This window comes from Brassica rapa, chromosome A01 (assembly GCF_000309985.2).
Source record: "Brassica rapa cultivar Chiifu-401-42 chromosome A01, CAAS_Brap_v3.01, whole genome shotgun sequence".
Lineage (NCBI taxonomy): Eukaryota > Viridiplantae > Streptophyta > Magnoliopsida > Brassicales > Brassicaceae > Brassica > Brassica rapa.
In genome coordinates, this window is record NC_024795.2 from 27193192 (window position 1) to 27218498 (window position 25307).

At 32.3% G+C, this 25307-nt stretch overlaps 4 protein-coding genes and 1 long non-coding RNA gene across 10 annotated transcripts; 2 read left to right on the forward strand and 3 right to left on the reverse strand.

The window, feature by feature from the left end:
- Positions 1-410: 410 nt before the first annotated feature.
- Positions 411-1970, reverse strand: LOC103847617. Its single transcript, XM_009124702.3, has 3 exons — positions 1816-1970; positions 1217-1600; positions 411-972 (listed from the first exon to the last, which is right to left on the reverse strand). The coding sequence occupies exons 1-3, from the start codon at positions 1856-1858 to the stop codon at positions 596-598; spliced, it is 804 nt and encodes a 267-aa protein (XP_009122950.1). The 5' UTR covers positions 1859-1970; the 3' UTR covers positions 411-595.
- A 382-nt stretch (positions 1971-2352) lies between these two features.
- On the reverse strand, positions 2353-4830 carry LOC103847629 (ATPase ARSA1). The gene is made up of 11 exons (XM_009124712.3): positions 4553-4830; positions 4261-4472; positions 4110-4172; positions 3895-4005; positions 3702-3776; positions 3554-3622; positions 3406-3471; positions 3249-3323; positions 3065-3163; positions 2813-2947; positions 2353-2689 (listed from the first exon to the last, which is right to left on the reverse strand). Exons 1-11 carry the CDS (start codon positions 4734-4736, stop codon positions 2552-2554), a joined length of 1227 nt encoding a protein of 408 aa, XP_009122960.1. The 5' UTR covers positions 4737-4830; the 3' UTR covers positions 2353-2551.
- Positions 4831-5037: 207 nt separating this feature from the next.
- On the forward strand, positions 5038-8684 carry LOC103847632. Of its 2 annotated transcripts, XR_628814.3 has the most exons (5): positions 5038-6055; positions 6156-6246; positions 6329-6460; positions 6686-6837; positions 6934-8684. It is a non-coding gene; the product is annotated as an uncharacterized LOC103847632 (long non-coding RNA). The 2 variants fall into 2 exon arrangements; XR_628813.3 differs by having other exon boundaries at positions 5038-6246.
- Positions 8685-17282: 8598 nt separating this feature from the next.
- LOC103847643 lies at positions 17283-20065 on the reverse strand. 3 transcript variants are annotated; one of them, XM_009124743.3, is made up of 10 exons: positions 19836-20065; positions 19538-19741; positions 19136-19409; positions 18972-19062; positions 18746-18870; positions 18584-18665; positions 18396-18513; positions 18151-18314; positions 17755-17922; positions 17283-17681 (listed from the first exon to the last, which is right to left on the reverse strand). In XM_009124743.3, the coding sequence occupies exons 2-8, from the start codon at positions 19568-19570 to the stop codon at positions 18216-18218; spliced, it is 822 nt and encodes a 273-aa protein (XP_009122991.1). In that variant the 5' UTR covers positions 19571-19741; positions 19836-20065; the 3' UTR covers positions 17283-17681; positions 17755-17922; positions 18151-18215. The 3 variants fall into 3 exon arrangements, with proteins under 3 accessions (XP_009122991.1, XP_009122985.1, XP_009122979.1); XM_009124737.3 differs by having other exon boundaries at positions 17755-18071; positions 19841-20043; XM_009124731.3 differs by having other exon boundaries at positions 19841-20042.
- A 2731-nt stretch (positions 20066-22796) lies between these two features.
- LOC103847667 (probable mediator of RNA polymerase II transcription subunit 37e) lies at positions 22797-24378 on the forward strand. Of its 3 annotated transcripts, none has more exons than XM_009124762.3 (2): positions 22797-23421; positions 23770-24378. In XM_009124762.3, exon 2 carries the CDS (start codon positions 23836-23838, stop codon positions 24199-24201), a length of 366 nt encoding a protein of 121 aa, XP_009123010.2. In that variant the 5' UTR covers positions 22797-23421; positions 23770-23835; the 3' UTR covers positions 24202-24378. The 3 variants fall into 3 exon arrangements, with proteins under 3 accessions (XP_009123010.2, XP_009123001.2, XP_009123007.2); XM_009124753.3 differs by having other exon boundaries at positions 22800-23421; positions 23551-24378; XM_009124759.3 differs by having other exon boundaries at positions 22815-23421; positions 23794-24378.
- Positions 24379-25307: the final 929 nt, after the last annotated feature.

Consider the following 25307-nt stretch of genomic DNA (forward strand, 5'->3'; position numbering starts at 1 on the left):
CTAATTATTTATCTAAGCATAAATTAATCAATAATAAAATAGAAGGTAAATTATTATTGATCATATAATATTAAATATTAATAAATTTTACATAAAAATCTGAAAACGTCATATAATTTAGAACATAAAAAATTTTCTAAAACAACTTATATTATATTAAAAAACGGAGGAAGTAATAATCATGAATGATCGGTACATTTATTAGGGTCTGGACTTGGTCTTCCTCTAGGGAGGAATGGTGTTCAACCACAGTAAAACACTGAGAACAAGACTTGTGGAATATGCCAATATCTATAGTGGTTTGAGTTTTCGAAGAGAAATGCTTCCATGATCAAATTTTTTATGTTTTTCATATTCCTATCGTTCAAATTTAATCTGTTGGGTCAGCTTAAGGGACAAAAGAAAAATAGAGATTGTGAAAGCAATGAACATGACTGGTCACAAGATTCCATTAACAAACACAAAAGCAGGAGGAGGACACACACATAACAATTGTCTCAACTTAAAACACTGCTTAAGTAGTTCAACTTAATAATGTCTCCCAAAATACTAAAACAGTGAAATGAAAACGTAGTAGATAAGAGTGATAATCAACTCAATTGTGGTTGTTGCGAGGAGGTGGTGAGACACGGACTTTGAGAACACCAAACTCTGCATCCCAAGCGATGTCGTGGCTCAGAAGCGGAATCCCAAAGGAGCAACACTGACGATTGCTGATGGCTCCAAGGAAGATACGGCAACTCTCGTCATGCTCATACACCTCCTTGTTCTCACCGTAGAACTTGATCTCGTTCTGGTTGGGAATCACGAAGACGTCGTCGCTGCAGACACCAGGCATGTCCACCGAGAAGCGAAAACATCCATCAGATGTTCGGTTGGTAGCCAACGTGTCCTTGCGACCTTTCACCACATAGGGATGTTCCTCCACTTCAACCATGACAAGTGAGTTCACATCGTATCTCCCAGATTTGCCTATCAAAACGAAGAGTAGTATATAAAGAAGCATTAACGGTTTAGATTGGTTATGTTGTTAATTCATTTCCGGTTTAGAACCGTTGATTCGGTTTACTTTGTTCTATAAAAGTCAAACCTTGTAACTGAATCTGTAACCAAAAATGAATGAAGATTACTTTTTCATTCGATCATTCTCAGAATAGTAATAGTATTACACTAATGGAGGCAAATTAAAAGGTGTGGTATTGAAGGAGATTCGAACCTGCGTTAGGAGGGAGAAAGTGAGTACACTTGTTGTTGTTGTTGTCATGATGGTCTTTGACTTTGACCCTAGTGAGAATCATCCTCAAGACTCCATCTTTCATCTTGGCATCGACGCCGGTGATCTCGCAGCAGTCGCAGCCCAGACCGGCGGTTCCAGAGTACTCGCGAACGTCGTGGGCGTTGTCTCCGTCGCCGAGAACTTCCTCGCCGGAGAAAAAGACAACCTTTTGTCTCACGGCGTCGACTCTGTGGCGGATGGCGTCGTCAGGAACGCCGGGGAGGTCGACGCGGACGTAGAGGTCGTCGTTGGGGAGGATCTTGGTTTCCATGAAACCCTTTGGACCGTACCTCTGGTAAGGGTTGTTGGTCGCGTGCAACCTCCCTGAGAGTCAAAAAAACAAACAAGAGATTTTTAAAGCTCTCAGTAAAGTAGGAAACTTTGTTAACAAGTTTCGTGTTCAGTAGAGCCAAAGAAGAGAGTAAAGATTGAAACTTTACTTTCCCCGAGGATCAAAAAGATGCGACGTTTCATTTGTAGAACAAATGTAATAAAGGAGACGAAGAGATTAGGAGAAAGAAAGAAAGAGTGAGACAGACCAGGGATGTGGGGAATCCTCGACAAGTCAATGCATGCTGCCATCTCTCTCTCTTCTTCTTCTTCTTTCTCTGTATTTACTCTCTCTGAAAATGGATTATGATTTTGTTGTTTGATATAGGAGGGGGGCTCTTTGACTGGTCATCGCTTGCTTAATGTTACCTTTTTAAACATTTTAACCACTGTTAAAATAATTGCTTACCGTGGTAAGAAACCCGGTACGATAGAGCTGTCCAGTGTCGTCTCTTTTTACTGCCTACAGCTCAACCTTCGGTGTCTTTTTGAATGCGACAAAATAGAGAAATGAGGGAAACTCGTCTCTCTCTCTCTCGCTTTATTTCCAACTTTTTACACAAGTTACATTAATGCATATGCAAGACGTCAATGATTCCATTCTCTGAGGTTAAAACAGAGCTGTCAAACTTCTTTTTTTTTACTAATTTTCACATAAGACAAACACAGAAGTTAACAATGCAATGCAACGTCTCTTTTCCTTGTTTTTGAATCAACCGTTTTTAGATGTTTATCCCCCCCACTTGTTTCCAAGTTCATTTTTATGGCTAATTAGAGTGTCATAAACATTGTTCTATAAATATTTTCTTCTAAGCATAACTATTGTAAATATCTTGAAGCTTTTGGTCCCCAAGAATTGCAATATTTATTCCAAAACTATGTAATGTAAGTTGTAGTAAACAACACTACTATCTCAATACAACTGAACTTTGCTTCTTCTTCTTCTCATTTCCAAATGATATCTCCCAAGAAGCGCAGAGCAGGAACGCCTCTGATCTCCATGTCTACAAGCGGAGCCTGCATTAATGTCAAACCTGAGAGTTCTGAATCCTCCCTGATCATATCAAGAGCTCGCATTTGGTCCTGCAAGTTCGTTTTCTCAAGTTTAGAATATGCATTTCACCACACCAAAACTCTCTCTCTCTGATTCATTGTGGTTACCAATCTTTGGTTTAGAGTTAACGAGAAGTTTGTGCATATATATACCTTTCTTTTTATGGAACAAAATTTGCAGTCAGAGGAGGATGGTGGGAGAATCTGATTAACAACAAGTCTTTTGACGGGGACACTTTCTTTCTTCAACGAAGCACTTAATCTAGAAGACTCGCTGATAGCCATTACCTACGAGATGTCAAACAAACATTAATAAACCGTGAGATGCTACTAACTCTAGACTAAAGACTTAACGCATGGTTCAAGATAGGAGGATCTCTGAGGAGATGCATGAGTATAAATTACCGTGGGGATGGTGACAATGACGAACTCTGTTGACTCTGTGTCACGAAAAAGCTCTCTAACTTTAACCATCCTCTCTCTTAGCCGTTCCAATTTGTCAGCCTTTTCACATCCACAGATTTTTTTTTTTAAAGGAATGAACCGGTGTGTACTCACAAAGATGAAGACTAGTATTATAAAGACTTACAGCATCAGGCTTGTTATCTTCTTTCCCAAATACTGATTTGATCGCTGAAGTAGCTGAGGTTATTTTCTGCCTAAGCTGTAGATGCAGAAGTAACAAAGTCTCAGAAACTGATACGCACTTCGGTAGAAGAAAAGATTTAATCTGACATCTCCCCCACCTTCAAGATTTTACCTATGGACGCGTCAAGGAAGTCTGGTAAGGAGAGTAGCCTTAGTGTGTGACCCTGTAAGTAACAAATGAGATTTGTCTTGAACAGTAAGTTTGCTAATAAAAAGAGAGGGAAGTTTTCAGTAGAGCTTGCTCACCGTTGGTGCAGTGTCAAACACGATCCTGGTGAACATGTTATATTCAGGTGATTCCAAAAACTGAATGACCTGTGAACAACCTTTTGACTATAAGCAAGAAACAAGAATACAGAAAGCAACAAAATCAAAGAAGGATGAGATAGATTACTTTAGAAATGGCAATGGCTTCATCCAATCCAGGAGGCGGTGTGTCAAGCAACTCACCAAGTTTAAGTTCCCCCAACTTCATCAACCAAAAAACAAAAGAGTCAGTACAAAAATTACAAGAGCCATTTAAATCACAGGTAGTAATAACAAAATCCACCAGTAAAAGTACAAAAGATGCTACTACAACAACATACCTGTTCAACAAGCATCCCAAGTCCCATACCATCCATAAAATCTTTAACCCCAGTCCCTCCATTCGCCTGAGAGGCACTGCGAAACTCTTCTCTAGCCTTCTCAGGGTTTATCTGTTGCATTGCTATAAAAAATTAAAACTCAATTTTTGAGTGAAAAAGATGCCCCAAAAAAAAAACATAAACTAGAAAAACAAACATTAAACACTCCCACATACTTCAAGAGCAAACAAAGGAGATTCAGGTCCTTCAACAGGCACAAGCATTCCTCCAGTCAAGTCCTACAAAAAACAACACAATCATATACCTTTCAATCAAACAAACAAAGTTCAAAGTCTCCTCTCTTTTCTATAGACTTTCTTCATTTACCTGAGCAAAGGAGTCACTTAACGAATGAGCTGGATCAGTGGAGACAACAAGAGTTGGGTGACCATTGTTAGCAAACCTCACAGCCAAAGAAGCTGCGCAGCTAGTTTTCCCCACTCCTCCTTTCCCTCCTAACATATAATACTTTCTCTTCGTCCCGGAGACCATCTCATCGAACTCCGACGCCGTCTCCGTCGGGCTAGCTACTGATTTCACTGAACCCACAAACCAAAAAGGAGAGAGCTTTTCGATCAATCGCATGTTTTTAATCGGAAAGAAGGATTAAAAGAGGGACCTTTGAAAGAGTTTCTCTGGCGATTGTGTTTTACGGAGAGAGAGAGAATCGCCGGCGAGGTGGATGAGGAGAGAGCTTTCCGAGGGGAGAAAGAGATGAAGTCAGTTCTCGATGGAGAGAATCTCGATTTGCATAGAGGAGAAGGAGAAGAAGATAATAGAGAGGATGATGAAAGAGTCGCCATTTTTGCGTCTGCTTCTTCTCTTCTTCGTGTTTCACTTTGGTTAGAGAAAGAGACACAGAAGCAGTGGTGTCGTGTTTCTTTTTTGTCGCCTTGGATTCAGTTTATCCGGCTCGGGTAATTTCGGTTTCGGATAGTTCGGTTAAGTCACAATTAAACCGAACTAAACAAAAAAAAAAGGTTCGGTTCAGTTAAGCGTATGACAACATACATAAGACAACACACACAACACAACTATCACGTTTGCCTCTTAATTAAGAATGTAATTAGGATATTTTGAATTATATTTTTCAAGTGTTTTTGATACTAAAATAAGTAGTTTGATTATTTTCACTGAGCTAGATATTATCCTCTAATTAGGAGTATAATATAGAGGTTGTATATATATAGAGTCTATGATGAAAATCATGTGTTTGTTGATTTTGAGTTACACATTTTCTGAGATAATTCTATTATGGGTTTTAGTTTCCATTTTAATGTTAATATGGTTAGAGAAGTGGCGAATTTTATAAATACCATTACCAATATTTGGTCAACATTCATAAGCTAACCACATTTTTTCAAGCAAAATGTCCAATGCAATAGTTTATATAACATAAGTTTGTTTCAAAAGAAGCTGATCTGATTTGAATATTTGGTTATGCATAGTGATTCTGGAATTGGAATGATGAGAGATGAAATAATTAGGATCTTCACCAGCTTTTCTCAAGGTAATGTAATCATTGTGTCATCCGGCGGACTTGGTTCAGTGTTTTCAGTTGCAAGTCTTGGTATGTCTCAAGCAAAACTGAGAAGTGCGACACACTTCATGTTTTTGTTTAAATAAGATACACATTTTGTTTATCTAATTGGTTTAGAAAACAGATCTATGTGTTTTACTATGCGATAGATATCTTTATAAATAAAGTAGAGTTGTGCTCTACACACAGCCCTCCACATCATCTGGAAAGAATGGGAATTTTTGGACACGTGTAACTTAATTAAACCAGTCGGCATCTGAATTGATTTCTGTGCATTTATTCCGGTTTATTACAGTTTGGGAATGGGTTTTTAAAAACATTATGACAAGCCCACTATAACATTAGGCTCTTCCTCTTCACACTTGCGTTCTTCGTAGACTAGCCAAAGAAATTTTCAGAACCTAAGGCCCCGTTCCCAGATCTCTGTAACGTCTCAATCTTCCATTAATAAGTGCTTAACTCCAAGTTTTTGCGGAAGCATTCAATCGACCTCTTTGCATTCTACAGTAACCGGCTCAAGCTTTAACTATAAATGTGTTTGTTGCCTGCGATGAACCGTCACACCGCTACGAGATCCGACAGGTCACTCTCTAGCAACTCCCTCATATGTATCTTCAGTCTGAGTAGTTTTAATGGTTTTGTGATATCATGTGTTACCGTAATCCCATAAGTTCTTTATCAGACATACTTGGTGAGTTGAATGCAATCAGAATCACAATCACCGACCGTATACCAGGGGCACATCCTGTGATGCTAACTCTGCGTCTTTAAAGGTATTTTCGATTTTATAATCGACATTTGTTATAATAGATTCTCTTCGCATTCATTTGATTTTATATCATCATTTCTTTGCAGTGGTGAAAACGTTTGTGTTAGTATATGCTTGATTCAATGGCTCTTGCGTTTCATTTCATACCAAATTTGACAGCTATGGGAAAGAGCCAAAAGTTATAATTGCCACGAGCGTGAATCCTAAGATAGTTGGTGGTATGCTATTTTGTGTTTCCTACTTTTTGTTGCATTCATACATATATTCGTCAGGCTCTATTTGTTTATGAATTGGTCCTCTTTACTTAACCCGTTACTACAGAGGATCTCGTGGAATCATTGTATTATGCTCATTATAACACTAGCGTTACCAACTCCATGTTATCTGGCATCCATCAACGAGACTCTAAACCTTAATGTATTTTTTTTCTCAATTATTGTCAGGGGACTTATTAACAGACCAAGAAAGCTTCAACAATGCCAAGCAATGGCTAAACCAAATCGGCCGCTACACCAGTGACAATGTGAACAAGCTACTGGTCGGGAACAATTGTGATCTCACTTCACAGAAAGTTGTATACACTGAAACAACCAAGGTAAAATATGCTTCAGAAGTTCTTCACAGTTAAGGTCTTTTGGCAGTTTTGTATGATTTACTGTAATGTTTGTTCAACCAACACATACTTTTGCAGATGAACATGAGATCCCATTCTTGGAGACACGTGCCAAGAATGCTACCAATGTCGAAGAATGCTACCGTGTTTGTCACATTCGACGGTGAAATGACGAAGCTGATTAGTGTCCATGCTGCAGAGGTCCCACAAATTATAGTTCTCACAAAGAAACAGATGTGATCCAATTTCTTATAAATAAAGGTTCTCTTAAAGCTTGCTCATCAACTCATGTTTGTTGAAGTAATCAAAACCTAGGTACAGCAGCGTGCTTAATCCATCGAAGATTGCTTCATAAAAAAGGCCCGATAAAGACAAGACGACCAAAAGACCACTGATTTTACGGACACCACATTTAAGATATTTTCTTAACTACTCTGTTTCATACACACTCTGGCGGCCACCCAATTTCGAGTTTACGAATAGTTAAATTTCTTAAACAGAGCCCAACGATAAAGTTCATGTTGCCGGAGATTGCTGTAAAACAAATGAATTATTAGAAACAGAAGCACACATGTAAAAAGCTACCAAAGCATTTTTTTTTACATGCAATGAAATAAAAGATAATAATATGGCCTTAGTTGTTTGAGTATTTCTTTTTGCTTTGGGTTTTTGGTTTCATCTATATAATTATTTTTCTCAAACTTGATTTACAAGGTTAGAATAAATCACTAAAATGTTAATAAATATTTACTATGAAAAAAAATATTGATACCACAAGAGCAAAAAAATATTTTCGTTATTTAAGTGAAACATAATAAAAGTGTTCTACAATACCTTTTCTTTTCTGTTGACAAATGAAAAGAATACATTTTTCGATTAAAACTTAACCGAAAAACTCGAGAAGATAAAACATGCTAGATTAGCAAAAAAAAATGTGATTTTAGTATTTGATATTTTAAACATAACAACAGTCTGTGGTGTTACACGAAAAGAAAAAAAATTATGTGGTATTTACAATGGAGACAAAGGCAGCAACAATAAACTACGAAAGCATAAGAAAAAGATGTCAATAGACACCATAAAGCGATGGAGTAGCCAACGATAAAGAAGAAAGAAACACATGATAGTGTTGGGTGAATTTCAGTATTTGATTAAGGAATCTTTTGAATAAAAACATTGTTAGAGACACACTCATAATCATGGATCATAAAATACATTAACATGTACCATAATCAAGCATAAAACTCTAACATATAATTAAAAAAAATTAATAAATACTACACATATAATTTCATGCAAGATGAAAAAAAAAATATATAAACTCATGCAAATACAACACAAGAGAAAGTAATTTCATTAAAATAACTGAAACGAATACTGAAAATAAAATAGTTAAAACTCATAAAATATAGTTGATAACAAATAAAAATTCAAACACTTAAAATTTTTAAACAAAAGTCAATTTTTAACAAAATAAATATATATAATCTATTTAGAAAACAAATTATATTTGTTATATTCAATTTAAGTAAATTTCAAATGTTTTATCAAATTAAAACATATTTTAATATAAAATAATTTTAATGCAAATTCACCCGTCCGTAGGGCGGGCTAACCCCTAGTCCTTACTAATAAAAAGGACCTTTGGAGGCTCCATAGAGCGTCCACATCAGCAAAAAAAACTTCTCCCAAAAAATGACACGTGGCATAAAATATAGTTTTACACTTTAATATTACTAATTTTCGCAAATTATAAATAATATGTAAACATACAACATAAAAAATAGAAAAACTACATTAAACATATGTAAGATTACCATTTTTCACTTGAAAAAAAGACGGCTTATCTCCATAATGTAACATTACCATTTTATATAAAAAACAAAAAAACATTATATATAATTTCGAAAATAATAAATATATGTAAACATACAACATAAAAAATGGAAATACTACATTAAACATATGTAAGATTACCATTTTACATTTTTAATTTAAAAAAAAATAATATGTAAACATACAACATAAAAATAGAAAACCTACATTAAACATATGTAAGATTGCCATTTTTCACTAAAAAAAGACGATTTATCTCCATAATGTAAAATTACTATTTTGCAAAAAAAACATTATATATAATTTCGAAAATAATAAATAATATGTAAACATACAACATAAAAAAAATGGAAATACTACATTAAACATATTTAAGACTACCATTTTATATTTAAGAATAACAATAATATGTAAACATACAACATAAAAAAATGGAAAAACTACATTAAATATATGTAAGATTTCCATTTTTCACTAAAAAAAAGCGGCTTATCTCCATAATGTAACATTACCATTTTATAAAAAAAGAAAAAAAACATAAATATAACTATTTGACTATTTGTCCAAGTTCTTCTATTAAACATTGTCGTTTTACATTAATAATGTAAAAATACATTAAGATTTAAACATCTATCTTAAAATATAAAATATAGATATTAACTAAATATAAAGTATAAGAAAGAGAAATACTCAATATATATAAAAATAAATAATAAGTAAATATTATAAATATATAAATATACGAATTATATATACAATAATAAGTACATGCACAATTTTTAAAAAATGGAAAGAGTACTTACTAATAAAAGGGACCTTTGGAGGCTCCATAGAGCGTCCACATCAGCAAAAAAAACTTCTCCCAAAAGATGACACGTGGCATAAAATATAGTTTTACACTTTAATATTACTAATTTTCGCAAATTATAAATAATATGTAAACATACAGCATAAAAAATAGAAAAACTACATTAAACATATGTAAGATTACCATTTTTCATTTGAAAAAAAGACAGCTTATCTCCATAATGTAACATTACCATTTTATATAAAAAAACAAAAAAACATTATATATAATTTCGAAAATAATAAATATATGTAAACATACAACATAAAAAATGGAAATACTACATTAAACATATGTAAGATTACCATTTTACATTTTTAATTTAAAAAAAATAATATGTAAACATACAACATAAAAATAGAAAAACTACATTAAACATATGTAAGATTACCATTTTTCACTAAAACAAAGACGGTTTATCTCCATAATGTAAAATTACTATTTTGCAAAAAAAACATTATATATAATTTCGAAAATAATAAATAATATGTAAACATACAACATAAAAAAAATGGAAATACTACATTAAACATATGTAAGATTACCATTTTATATTTAAGAATAACAATAATATGTAAACATACAACATAAAAAAATGGAAAAACTACATTAAATATATGTAAGATTTCCATTTTTCACTAAAAAAAACGGCTTATCTCCATAATGTAACATTACCATTTTATAAAAAAATAAAAAAAACATAAATATAACTATTTGACTATTTGTCCAAGTTCTTCTATTAAATATTGTCGTTTTACATTAATAATGTAAAAATACATTAAGATTTAAACATCTATCTTAAAATATAAAATATAGATATTAACTAAATATAAAGTATAAGAAAGAGAAATACTCAATATATATAAAAATAAATAATAAGTAAATATTATAAATATATAAATATACGAATTATATATACAATAATAAGTACATGCACAATTTTTAAAAAATGGAAAGAGTACATTAAATATTAAACATCTATCTTAAAATGTAAAATATAGATATTAAGTAAATAAAAAGTATAAGAAAAAGAAATACACAACTTAAAAACAATGGAAAAAGTATATTAAGATTTAATATCTATCTTAAAATATAAAATATAGATATTACGCAAATAGAAAGTATAAGAAAAGAAATACACAATTTAAAAATTGGAAAAAGTACATTAGTATTTAAACATCTATCTTAAAATGTAAATCTACCTTAAATTATAAAATTATTAGTAAATAGAAAGTATAAGAAATAGAAATACACAATATAAAGAAAAATAAATAATAAGTAAATATATATTATAAGAAAATACCCAATTTAAAAAATGGAAAATTACATTAAGATTTAAAAATATATCTTAAAATTTAAAATATAGATATTACGTAAATAGAAAGTATAACAAATGGAAATATACAATTTAAAAAAAAAAGAGAAAATGTACATTAAGATTTAAACATCTATATTAAAATATAAAATAGAGATATTAAGTAAATAAAAAGTACAAGAAATGGAAATACATATACAGGAAAATAAATAATAAGTAAATAATATAAATATATAATATATGAATTATATATATAATAATAAGTAAATACACATTTTTAAAAAAAAATGGAAAAAGTTCATTAAGCATTAAACATCTATCTTAAAATATAAAATATATGATAAAAGTAAATACACAATTTAAAAAAAAAATGGAAAAAGTACATTAAGATTTAAATATCTATTTTAAAATATAAAATATAGATATTACGTAAATAAAAAATATAAGAAGTGGAAATAAACATTTTAAAAAATGGAAAAAGTACATTAAGATTTAAACATCGATCTTAAAATGTACATCTATCTTAAAATGGTAGTAAATTATATAAAAATGGAAATACCACATTTAACAAAAAAAAAATAAAAATGTATAGTTTTACATCAAGAAAGTCCCTATAAAACTCATTATTCCATCAACATCAACCTCACACTATCAAGAAAAACTTCAAAGCACTCGAGCAAAAAAATGGTTCCACCATCAACTCTTGCCGTCCCAAAAACCTTTAATGACCTTGAAAGAGATTTTTTATAACAACGAACTTTTTGTTAGGTGGATTCATTGTTGGGAAACCCGCAACTTTCAAAAACCAAACTTATTCATGGGAATTGAATTGCTTTTCATAGACTCAAAGGTATTCTTACAAATTTAATATTCGTACTAACTCTTTCATGATCAAACCATTACAGTTAATAATCATTCAAACGTTTATCCCGAAACACTTCCTTCATCGCCAAATTAGGTATTGGTTCATGTTGGTTTAGTATTGTTTTTGGTTTATTAACCAGTTTAGGATGGTCCTATTGTAAATATAATTTAAGTTGGTTTAGCATATATTATGCTTAAAATAACTTATATTAAATAAATAGTAATATTATGCTTAAAATATAATTTTAGAGAGTTTTCAAATATAGTTTACAGAACATTATAGGTGATGAATTTAATTTATTAAATTCGTTTATTACTTAAAACTAAGTTTTTTAAAAATATACTGAGTTATAAATATGAGTACAACATGAAGACAAAAATATAAATATTTGATTTTCAAGATAAGAAATTCAGCTTTTATTCAGTTACTCAATATATAATATCTTAATTTTTTTTTAAATATACATAATTTATATATATAAATTAATCTTCCAAACTTAAACTAATATATTATATATGAATAATGTTTTTAAATAAAAATAATTTCTGATTTAAAAAAAAAAAAACAACAAATGGTTATTTTCAAATAATGGATGTAATTTACATTATACTATCATTTAACAAGTATTAGATACTTTTTGATATATCATTATTTTCTATTTCCAGAAAACAATAAATTGTTAAACATCAATATCATCTAGGTTAAGTATACGAACAACACAAATTCAAACATCACAAAAAATATTTACATAAACATTATAATACAATAATTTAATCAAAAATACAATTAAAAAAAAACAATATTCAAAAGAATAGTTATATACTTAATATTTGAAAATCAAAGATATTTTTGCTAAAATTTTACTTACCTGGCCAAGGAGATCGTCCATCTTTTTACGGATCGATAGATTGTTGAGCATGTGGTCGAACCGAAAATACTCTGCAGTTTAATTAAATATCTAAAACATTTATTCAAATACTCAACAAATAGTTTTGCTAAATATGATAACTAGATAGCCAACAAAATTACAAAAAATATTTAAACAGTACAAAATATGTTACTTTAACGTGTTAAAATTTAAAAATAAATTTTAATTATGACATGCATCTTAACATTTATATAAATATATATCATAACCTAAATATAAATAATTTAACAACTTAAATTAGAAAAAAAAATAAAAATTCCGGGCGTAGCCCGGGTCAATCCCTAGTGTCTACTAATAAAAGGGAACTTTCGAGGCTCCATAGGGCGTCCACATCAGCGGAAAAATTTTCTCCCGAAAGATGACACGTGGCATAAAATATAGTTTTACATTTTAATATTACTTATTTTCGAAAATTGTAAAAAATATGTAAACATACATCATAAAAAATGGAAAAACTACATAAAACATATGTAAGATTACTATTTTTCACTTAAAAAAAAAGACGGCTTATCTCCAAAATGTAACATTACCGTTTTATAAAAAAAACAAAAACATTATATATAATTTCGAAAATAATAAATATATGTAAAACATACAACATAAAAATGGAAATACAACATTAAACATATGTAAGATTACTATTTTACATTTAAAAATAACAATAATATGTAAACATACAACATAAAAAAATGGAAAATTTACATTAAACATATGTAAGATTACCATTGTTCACTAAAAAACGGTTTATCTTCATAATGTAACATTACCACTTTATAAAAAAAAAAGAAAAAAAAAACATAAATATAACTATTTGACTATTTGTGCTGTATATGTAAACATACAACATAAAAAATGGAAATACTACATTAAACATATGTAAGATTACTATTTTACATTTTTAAAAATAATATGTAAACATACAACATAAAAAATGGAAAAACAACATTAAAAATATGTAAGATTACCATTTTTCACAAAAAAAAAACGGTTTATCTCCATAATGTAACATTACCATTTTATAAAAAAAGAAAAAAACATAAATATAACTATTTGACAATTTGTCCAGTTCTTCTATTACATTGCCGTTTTACATTAAAAATGGAAAAATACATTAAAATTTAAACATATATCTTAAAATATAAAATATAGATATTAACAAAATATAAAATATAAGAAAGAGAAATATAAAATATATAGAAAAATAAATAATAAGTAAATATTATAAATATATAAATATATGAATTATATATACAATAATAAGTAAATGCACAGTTTTCAAAAAAAATAGAAAGAGTACATTAAATAAAATGGACATCTATCTTAAAATGGTATTAAATTATGTAAAAATGAAAATACCACATTAAACAAAAAAAATATAGTTTTACATCAAGAAAGTCTCTATAAAACTCATTATTCTATCAACATCAACCTCACACTATAAAAAAAACTTCATAGCACTCGAGCAAAAAAATGGTCCCACCATCAAATCTTGCCGTCCCAAAAACCTTTAATGACCTTGAAGGAGATTTTTTATAACAACAAACTTTTTGTTAGGTGGATTCATTGTTGGAAAACCCGCAACTTCCAAAAGCCAAACTTATTCATGAGAATTGAATTGCTTTTTTTAGACTCAAAGATATTCTTACAAATTTAAATTAATCTAATCCATTATTTTATTGTTAATATTCATACTAACTCTTTCATGATCAAACCATTACAGTTAATAACCATTCAAGCGTTTATCCCGAAACACTTCATTCCTCGCCGAATCAGGTATTGGTTCATGTTGGTTTAATATTGTTTTTGGTTTATTAACCGGTTTAGGATGGTCCTATTGTAAATATAATTTAAGATGGTTTAGCATATATTATGCTTAAAATAACTTAAATTAAATAATAGTAATATTATGCTTAAAATATAATTTTAGAGAGTTTTTAAATATAGTTTACAGCACATTATAGGGGATGAATTTAATTTATTAAATTTATTTATTACTTAAAACTAAGTTTTTTAAAAAACATACTGAGTTATAAATATCAATTATGGATTGGTGAGTATAACATGAAGACAAAACTATAAATATTTGATTTTCAAGATAAGAAATTCAGCTTTTATTCAGTTACTCAATATATAATATCTTAAATTTTTTTTTTAAACTATACATAAATTTATATATATAGATTAATCTTCCAAACTTAAACTATTATATTATATATGAATGATGTTTTTAAATAAAAAATAATTTCTGATTAAAAACAAAAATAAAAACAACAAATGGTTATTTTCAAATAATGGAAGTAATTTACATTATACTATCATTTAACAAGTATTAGATATGTTTTGATATATCATTATTTTCTATATCCAGAAAACAATAACTTGTTAAACATCAATATCATCTAGGTTAAGTATACGAACAACACAAATTCAAACATCAAAAAATATTTACATAAACATTATAATACAATAATTTAATCAAAAAATACAATTCAAAAAAACAATATTCAAAAGAATAGTTATATACTTAATATTTGAAAATCAAAGATATTTTTGCTAAAATTGTACTTACCTCGCCAAGGAGATCGACCATCTTTTTACGGATGGATCGATTGTTGAGCATGTGGTCGATCCGAAAATACTCTACAGTTTAATTAAATATCTAAAACATTTATTTCAACACTAAACGGATAGTTTTGCTAAATATGATAACTAGATAGCCAACAAAATTACAAAAAAGATATTTAAATAGTAAAAAATATGTTAATTTAACGTGTTAAAATTTAAAAATAAATTTTAATTATGACATGCATCTTAACATTTATATAAATATATATCATACCTTAAATATAAATAATTTAACAACTTAAATTAGAAAAATAATAAAAATCCCGGGCGTAGCCCGGGTTAATCCCTAGTGTATTATATAAAGTAGAGTTGTTTCTCTCCTGGTGATGCCACCTAGGATTCCAGGTCACAAATTCGAGTCTCTGATGAGCTGACACGTGTCACTCGAGCAAAACGCAGAGCTTCTTAAGTTGTGTGTCGTATGGGCCTTTCTTCTTCGTTATGTGTCCGTACGACCTTATCGGGCTTAAGTTCAGGCTGTGATTCGGTCCAATCAATTGCAGTCTGCGCTAACTAATATTTACTAGGGTCATATACCCCGCGCAAGCGCGGGGTCGGTTACTTGTGGTATGGTTTATGTAGTTTGGTTCACGGGATGTTGGCTGCTGGGTTTGTTGTAATGCGTTGTGTACTTGGTACTTCAGATGTTGTCATTTTTTGGTTTCGATTCGGTTTTTCGGTTTTTCGGTATTTCGGTTATAAAATATAATTGTCATTCTAAATCGATATTAACTTTGGTTTAGTTTGGTTTATATACCGTCTGTTTTCGGTTTATTCATTTTTATACCAAAATAAAATAAAATGAAAACGCTTTTACTTTCAGATTAAATAATTAAATCTATAATTAAATTCAATGATCGAAATTTGTTAAAAAAAACAGAGAAAAGTATGGAAGAAAAGTTTTTTCCACTCTTTAATGTTTTGGTGTTCATCAAAGTAATGGTTCTTCAAATGAAACTGTTTGTTTATAAATAAGGAAAAAGTTGGGAAGTTTTTTTCGAGTTATGATCCATCAAATCAATGGTGAAAGAAAGCAAAAATATTAAAAGAAGAAGACTAAGAAATAAGAACCATGACAGTCTTTTAATTGTATTTTAAGTATGTTTTAAATTAGAATTTTGTATTACTAATAAAAATATGATATCACCAGTGTAATGAAAGAATAACTTATATAACAAATAGAATTTTATTTGACGATATAAAATATGGACATATTAACATGTTGCTATTTTTGATCGGTTTTGTTCGGGTTATTCGGTTTAATCGGTTATAAACCAAACCAAACCAAATCCAAATCATACGGTTTTTATAAAATTATATATATTCGATTTATATGGTACATACCAAAACTATACATATTTTCTATTTCAGTTCGGTTTTGTACCGTTCGGTTTTACCGTATTGGACATGCCTACCCACAATGTATTAAACGGTCCTGTTTTTTTTTTAATCCGAATTTATGTTTTAAACTATTAGCTGTATGGAGTGTTCAAAGTATTATGTCTTTTTGAAAAATTCCAAACAGATATGCATCTAAAAAACTGATCAAGCTTACCTTTTGTCTTGATTGCAGTTTGATTTTAAACTCCAATCCGGTCACTTTATTATTTGATTTTTTATTTTATTAATGCACTACATTGAATATATAAATCCGACTGTCCCCAAGGAGTCTGAATTTGGCCATGCTATTCGAGGGCTGGTTTATTGCTGGAAGGAATATAGATATTGGATGTTTATGATAGGAATAAATATATATTTTCATGTAACGTATCTGTAAAGCAACATTAGTCGTAATCTATGTTAGATCCCATGTGTAGACCTTTGTTACCAATTGGGTGTTTTTACTTAATTAGCCTAGATAACTACATACTTCCAATAGATTAGTTTCAAATGTTTTAGTCATGCTCAACCTCCCAACTATTCAATGTTCTCGTTCTAAGCATTATACTCCGGTTGATGACTGGTATTTATAAGAAAAAACTGGCATTAAACTTATTCTAATAAACACATGACTCGCAAATTTGGATTCAACTCAGTAATAATAAAACATAGAGACTCGCTAATTTGGAATCAACTTAAGCCCGTCGAAGATTCATTGATAATAAAACATAGAGAGACATACGTAGATAGGAAGAAGATAAAAGGAAAAAACCCAAAGTTTAGATTGAAAACATAGATAGTAGAAGTTTTTTTTAAAAAGCATATAAAAGACTGGAGACGGGCCGGTAGGTGATCATTCTGCGAGTTACTCACGGCTACGCTTGCGTTTCTTCAGAGTGTCTGCATTCTCAGGAGGGGCCGCTGAAGAACACTTCTCACCGTGCTTGACTTCCAAAACAGACGGACCCGAGGACGAAGCGCTTAATCCTACGTCACCAGAACCGCTTGGAATAATGCCCTCACTGTGTGCCTGAGTTACATGAACGTGCTGTTTTAAAAACGGATACAATTAGTCAATCAACTGACATGTAGAATTAGAATACCTTCAGCTGAGTCGCAATGGTGCTATCTTCATCAGTGATGGTGGAGACTGTGAATGTACGGTAGTTGGGAGTGAAGTTGAAAGGTGTGACACGGATCTGGAACACAAATTCCTTCCCTTCTAGCTCCTCAAGACAGCTGGGCAGATACTCCTCTCCACCGTCTGAAACCTGCATCAAATTGAGAACAACGCTTCAATGGTTGAGGAATATAACATATATAACCTAGCATGATATAAATGTAAATGTTTATGTGAGTAAAGAAGACAACAAAAGTTGCGCTGTCATTGCCATCATCAACAGCAAGCTCAACACGGAACCTTTGTTTGAACGATGGAATTATCAGTCAGTAACTACATGGGTATATTCTAGAAAATGCTAAAAATTAAATAAACTCACCTGACCACACCAGTCACGTCTGAAGATACACATCTGGTACAGTTCAGCGAAGTTCCAAGTCTCTCCTATTTTTTGTGGCAGCCAGTGCATGAAACAAAAGACCACCCATTTTCCGGGATGACACAAACAATACGGGCCTTGCAGAGGAAATCAGCTTCTTGGGTCTGCCAAATCGTAGTACTTTAGGAAATGGAAACTTCTAAACTAACTAAACTATATTGGTGTAGAAAAAGTCAGACAAGAACCTGCTCATTGGAATTGGAGATGAAGCTGTTAAGATCCTTAATCGAGACAAGCTCCTTCTTTTTGATTCCTTCGAGGGTGTCAACGCAGGAATACACTTGAGCTGATGTAGCTCCAACTCTGCATACAATATGCTCGCACAATTAAAACACAGGAAAATCATGTTATTGCATCAGTAGTATCTTGTTACCTGCTGACAAACTCTGCTATTTCAGGGAGGGTAGTGTCGAAGTAGAACCTAGTTCCTTGTGTGGAGTTTAAATACAGGTTACCTGATTATCAAAAATCACTTGTTAGCTAAAATTGCATGAAGGTAAACTCCCAACTGAATAAGAAAGCGCATGGTCCTTACCTCCAAACAGCTTAGGATTGACCGAGGTCAACAGCATCACGGACTGGGATTTGTCTCCATCTCTCAAGCGGCCCCTAAAGGCTGATGCAGCCTCATCCCACAAAGAAACGTTTACGGTCACAGTCCTGTGGTGCAAACAACACGAATATGTTATTGGGGATCATATACTTCCATACAAACATGCTACACAACTTGAGACCACTACAAAAAATTTGAAACAACTCACGGTTCGATAAGTAAGCGGACCACCATTCGGGTAGTAGCTGTGTCGTTTTGGAGATCAGACCCCTGAACGGAACGTATTTCACCAACAACATCTGCAAGAGGAAAACTTTTTATAACATACTACAACGATGGCAATATATATATGCAATGAGAAAGAGACGAAACCTGGAAGCTCAAGATTAGTGTTAGCAAGCACTTGAAGATGATCAATACACCGGACCAGGAACTTGTCGGACCTGATCACAGGAGCGTTAGCCAAGACTTCAACAATACGCGTTGACGGTATGAAGCGGATCACGAACTGATGTTCGGTGATCTTGTACATGTGAGGGATTCGAGCAACTTCAAAACCATCCAATCTCACAATCGAACCGGCTTTCAAACACGACCGGAACTGGCTGGCTCGGTTAGCGGGGATGAAACCATGAATCACCGAGTCCTGTAAGCAGAGATAATAATTTACTCAGTCAACACTTTAAAAGACGAAGAGACGTGTTCATATGTTAAAAACAAATAAGATTAGCAATATTTTAAATTTCTAAAAAATAAGTTTCAGACAATCAACACCTGTTCATCGAGGAGGAGAATAGTTATTCCCATAAACTCCCCATTCTTGTGGATGTTCCGAGAATCCCATAACCGGATGAGGCGAGCAACAATGGTCTGAGCGGATCTACCAAGGCGGAGAGTGTCGAACGTAGAGTAGGGCCCCCGGGCCGGCGAGGTTAGGGATGGCGGTGTTACGGGCGGCGGCGTTAGCAACGGGAGCACCTGACGAAGCCATTTCCGAGAAGAAGTTACGAAACGAAAATGAAGAGAAATAGATGAGATGAGATGAGATGAAAGTCGTAGAGAGTAAAGATACCTCACCGCAGACGATCTTGATATATAGGAACGGAAAGAATACATTACAGGAAGAGGAATCGCGACAACATAAAAGATCGGTTCATAATTGATGGAGTAATAACAAAAGGGAAAGAGGAAGAGCCCTCGATTGAAAGATCTAGAGGAAGACAGCAACCCTAGCGACTCCCGACGAACACACCCAGCACCTCAGGAATTTCCTCAAAGCCCAGCAAGCCCACAGTTCAACCAACGAAGCCCACTCGAGAGAGAAAAAAAAATTAAAGGTGGGGCCCACACAGGTGATGACGTGGTGGCACAGGAGTGCCTCAACTGGCTCATTATAATATAGATTTGTAAAAATATCTTCTTTCCGCTTCTCTTCCTTATGCGGCGATGTGACTATCTATCTTCTTCACCGTCCATGAAACGGATCGCGTTATGGTTTTTACGTGATTAATCCCATCAATTGAAGCGTCCAATACAAGTTCTTCAATGCGTTGTTTGCGTCGGCTAGATCTGTGAGGTCGGTATAAATAGGTAAGTACTTCTCTTCTGGAAATCACAATATCTTCCTCACGCTTCTACTCATATATCTTATATAAAGATACCTTTATCTCGCATGCTCTGTTTCTTTTTAAACATCTAAGTGCTTTCTTCCGTGTACCCAACAAAGGGGTTTGGTTTTATCTTGAAGGATCGGAACATTGCTCTTTGGGAAGAGTATTTCATCTTTGCGACAGGTTTGATTCCATAAGTAATTCACTTTATCTGGTATTACTAATTTGTACAATAAGATTTTCTATTATATACCAATCTTAAACTTTTAACCCACAGAATTCCATATAAATTGTGAGCAAGAATCTAAAACATTAATGGATTTTAATATGATTCCTATAATGATAACTTTTTGAAATTGAAGTATAAAAGGTGAAGTTTTTGAAGTTCAATTGTGGATATGTTTAAATGTTCTCTTGGAGTATGTATATATATATATATATATATATATAATCCTATACCAAATGTTTATGTTCTGAAACAGATAATTAAATCTGTATTGGTTTTGGTGTAGGGAGCTGGTGGACCAGAAGAGGAAGATAATTGATGGCCGCCATAGCTGAAACCTCTACTTAAAGAGCAGTTCTTTGTTCGCTGCAAGTTTCATGCAGACTCTCACAAGGGTGATTGGAATATGTAATACTTAGATTGCACCAACAGCGAGCTTTGCTCTCTTTGTCTTGCCCATCACAAAGATCACCTAAACATCCAATCCAACTGCGTTTTATCTATAATCTTAATTAGATTTTTTGGTTGGCTGTGCTCTTTGGTTTAGGTTTTGAATTTCTATTGATTGGTTTTGGCAGATAGGTAGATCTTCTTACCATGATGTTATATGTGTGAATGAGTTACAAAAGTGTGTGCATATTTCCAGTATCCAAATTTATGTGATCAATAGTGCTAAAGTTGTGTTCTACATACAACAAGAGGCCTCATCTTTAGGCAAGGGAAAGGTGTAACCAATAATTTTTTGATTTTTAAAATCTTCGAGGGACTTTTTTTTTTTATTCTTTTCTTTACTAATTAACTAGAAATAGTCTATATACAACGAATAACAACGTCGAAGAAAAGAAAGTAATGGTGGTTGGAAACGTAAATTCGGAGAAAAACAAAATCACGACAGCTGGTAGACACGAGATATGATTGTAGTCAATGGATAACAACAACAACAACTGTGATTACCGGAGAGAAGAAACCTAAAAAACCAAAAAAAAAAAAAATGAAGCTGACCTTAGCAGCGGTAATTGACGAGGACAACTAAAACAACAACGGCTGTGTTTTTGACGTCGACACATGCATTTGCAGGCCTCCTCTCGAGGAAAATGAGGTGGTTGTGATCAGGTCAGGTGAAGCAAGTTCTAATGTTATATATATTTTACCAAAAAAAATATGTTATATTAACTAAGCGTTTAGGCATGGAAATGTCTTTTTCATTAATTGGGATTTAGTATGATTATTGTATTACTCTTTTCTTCGTCAGCCCAAAATTAATTAAACAAAATAGAGAATCTTATTTGGAACTTGTCAAAATAAAAAAATAAATTCATGTCAAAATAAAGATTTTTGTATTACAGTTTTTTTTTTCTCATCATGGACCTCACAAGAATAGTAAGAAAATGTGAGAGGAAACCATACGAGGAGATAGATAAACTGATACCACACTAAACAACAACAGGACAACTAACGTTTTTTCATTGTTGTTCACAAAAAATAAAGAAAAATTCATCAATGATGCTATATCAAATTAGAATGTGATATTAATACAAAACATTAAAAGGTTTTTTACTGAAAATTGAAATATGAAAATAATGTTTTTAGATCATAATGTTAGACCGAATATATATTCTAAATTCCCTAGACCATTAAACAGATGCATTAATCCTGATTCATATTTTCAAATAGATAATAATTGTAAAACTAAATAGTAATTAATGGTAAAATTTAAATAAATAGTAAATATCTATTGAAATATCTCGGTTATCTTTTACACTGAGTTTTAATCTAGAATAATATTTGTACTATAGTTAGATTGTAAGATATTGTTTTGTCTATATTAAATAATAATACATTAACCTTACTAAGCATAATATTCCTGTGAAATAAATTAAGAAGATAAAATTTAACTAATATTTAGTATCATCAAGTTAATGTTTTTGGACAACATAAACAACTTTTGTAAACAAGCAAAATATATCTTATCATATATAATATTTTCTCATCTAAAACTTTTTTTGATCAAACATCTAAAATTTTCTAAAATACAAAAATTATTATCATACACATCTTTTACAAATGTAAATCTAAAACACAAACCACAAAATCTTATATAATAAACTAGATCACAAGTAAAGTATATCCCGCCCGTAGGGTGGGCGGATAGTCTAATTATATAAAGTAGAGTTCACTCTCTCGTGTTGATGCCACGTCATCAATTGGGTAAAGGAGAGAGTGACACCTGTCCTTTTTTAAAGCTTTCGATGGTTTCAGATGGGCTCGAATGCGAAAGAGATTTGTACTTGGGCTTGATATGCTAGAAGGTTGGCCTGTTAGGTATCGTCTTCGTGACTGATGGTTGCGTCTATGACGATTCCTCTGGAGTCGTTTCGTTCTGGATTCATCTCCTAACATACGTTACCAGTTCCATTGAATGAGTCTTATCTCTCTTCCAAGCTCCACCTATAAAACAGTCAAGCCCTATCCCTTGAGAATCATTCGCAGGATTCCAAAAGTTTCTGTATTCCGCTCTAATTCGAGAGTTTCTTTGAGATTTTAAGTTTCCGGTGTTGTTGTTCGGAATTGTTATGTTGATGGATCTTACCGGAGCATTCAGATCTTGATCCGGTGGGGTTAGGCTGTTCCCAGAAGCAACATGGCTTGAATCGCTTCATCTCGGCGGTGGCGACGATGAGTTTCTACAACTAACAAAGCTAACTCCCAAGAATGCCGGTGGTTTCAAGTCGTCGATTAAGCTTCCGCCTGCACAAGCGGTGGATATATCAGTGATTCGTCGTCATCGTTTTCTCAAGAAGCGGCCGACGGTTTAGATGTTGGTGAGTGCTATGCGAGGGTTTTGGATGGGTTTTGTTTTTGGTTTTTATTGGATGGCTTTTGTTAGATACGCATAGCGTGCATAATCTTAGTAATTCATAGTTCTTCTTCTTATGTTTCTTATATCACAGTGACTGGTGAGTGTCTGTGGAAGGATTTCACCATTTTTAAAGGCTTCAGAGAAAGTTTCAGTCGCTTCACATTAAACTAACTTTCTCAAAAACAATTAATTTCGAATAAGCTTTGTTTAGGAGTTCACCTCTGTTTCCAAACAGGCGTGTTTCTGCTTTCTATCTATCTGTCCCTATTTCAACGTGTCGCCAGTGGATGATCAGTCTCAAAGATAATAGAATTGTTATATACCCGCACGACAGGTATGCTGAAACCAGAGGCTGTAAGAAAGACGAGATCGAGAAATGGTCCAAGAGGCTGAGAAGTACAAGTCTGAGGATGAGGAGCACAAGAAGAAGGTCAAAGCCAAGAATGCTCTTGAGAACTATGCTTACAACATGAGAAACACCCTCCGTGATGACAAGATAGGTGAGAAGCTTCCTGCTGCAGACAAGAAGAAGATTGAGGATTGGGTTGAGGAAGCAACCCAAGGGCTTTGTGGTAACCAGTTGGCTGAAGCAGACGAGTTTGAAGACAAGATGAAAGAGCTGGAGAGTGTGTGCAACCCGATCATAGCAAAGATGTATCAAGGAACTGGTGGTGAAGCAGGTGGTCCTACTGATGATGAAGCTCCTCCTGCTGCTGGTCCCAAGATTGAAGAAGTCGACTAAGCTGGTTCTTTTGGAATTGTTTTCCCTTAATGGCTGGAACGTCTCAATACTAATGTTGTTTAGTTTTGTGTTTTGCTTTTTTTTTTATAGTTACGTACTCTTATCATATGTGGAATTTGTTGCGAATTGAGTTGGGAGTTTCGAAGTTCAATCGCATAAATTTTTGTTTAATTGGTCTCTCTCTGTTTTTGTGGCTCCAATGGCTTAATCTCTTCGAGTGTCATCTCCGTTCTTTCTCTTCAATCTTTTGAAGTCGAGCTTCATATTGTATCACATTTCATATATGGAGCCTCTAAATATTTTTTTTCCTTGAACTTTTAAGCCACCAAATAGTTGGTTTATTATGCATATGGATTTCTCCGATGTCTTGACAATAGTGTTTGTAATAACTTACAAACAGACGCCGAACCAAATAGTTCTATCAACTTCCATCACTGTATCAAAAGATATGCTTTTACGGTGGAGTTAAAAAAATATTACAAGCTCACATTTACATAAAATCTAAGCTATCCCATATTTTTCCACCGAACAGAAGTAACGATCACTATTTTGATCTATATGGATTATGGACATATTCACTATCATGATTTTTAATGGAAACATTCATTCTCACGATTTTTAATTTATTTTGAGGTGGTTATTTTTATTAACCAAAAGTGAAGATGCATCACCAAAAGTGAAGGATAGATAATGAATATGTAAGAAAGTGAAGGCCAAGGTTTAGGAAGCAAGCAGTGAGAAAGAAAGAGAAGTGTACGTAGCTTAGTGGATGCCAGACTGATAAAACTTTAGAGTACACACCAAGGAACATGCCTATGGAGCATTCAGCGAGGTACATATCATACTTTCTGAGACAAAAAGGTAAGAACATTACAAACATAGAACTGGTTTTAGGTGTGAGAGAGCTTCTTGAGTATGATGAATGTTATGCTCAGCAACTTGGAATGTAAAATAATAACATGAATAAAAATGAAAGTTTTCTTATTAGTGAGATAAACCTATAATTTTAAATAATAATAACAAAAACAAATGATGAATATATATTAAAATCACTTTCAATTGAGAATAAACTAAATATTTTCTTAGTTTTTCATTTTTTAGTTATG

Excerpts from the sequence above, each read along its gene's own strand:
- LOC103847617 (XM_009124702.3), bottom strand. The coding sequence starts at position 1,858 with ATGGCAGCATGCATTGACTTGTCGAGGATTCCCCACATCCCTG. Across the intron at positions 1,601-1,815 it reads GAGGATTCCCCACATCCCTG|GGAGGTTGCACGCGACCAAC; the intron begins GTCTGTCTCACT and ends TTTGACTCTCAG. Across the intron at positions 973-1,216 it reads CTTTCTCCCTCCTAACGCAG|GCAAATCTGGGAGATACGAT; the intron begins GTTCGAATCTCC and ends TCGTTTTGATAG.
- LOC103847667 (XM_009124762.3), top strand. The coding sequence starts at position 23,836 with ATGGTCCAAGAGGCTGAGAAGTACAAGTCTGAGGATGAGGAGCACAAG.
- LOC103847643 (XM_009124737.3), bottom strand. The coding sequence starts at position 19,879 with ATGTATTCTTTCCGTTCCTATATATCAAGATCGTCTGCG. Across the intron at positions 19,742-19,840 it reads ATATATCAAGATCGTCTGCG|GTGCTCCCGTTGCTAACGCC; the intron begins GTGAGGTATCTT and ends TGGCTTCGTCAG. Across the intron at positions 19,063-19,135 it reads CACTAATCTTGAGCTTCCAG|ATGTTGTTGGTGAAATACGT; the intron begins GTTTCGTCTCTT and ends TTCCTCTTGCAG.
- LOC103847629 (XM_009124712.3), bottom strand. The coding sequence starts at position 4,736 with ATGGCGACTCTTTCATCATCCTCTCTATTATCTTCTTCTCCTTCTCCT. Across the intron at positions 4,473-4,552 it reads CCAGAGAAACTCTTTCAAAG|TGAAATCAGTAGCTAGCCCG; the intron begins GTCCCTCTTTTA and ends TTGTGGGTTCAG. Across the intron at positions 3,623-3,701 it reads AAGCCATTGCCATTTCTAAA|GTCATTCAGTTTTTGGAATC; the intron begins GTAATCTATCTC and ends GGTTGTTCACAG.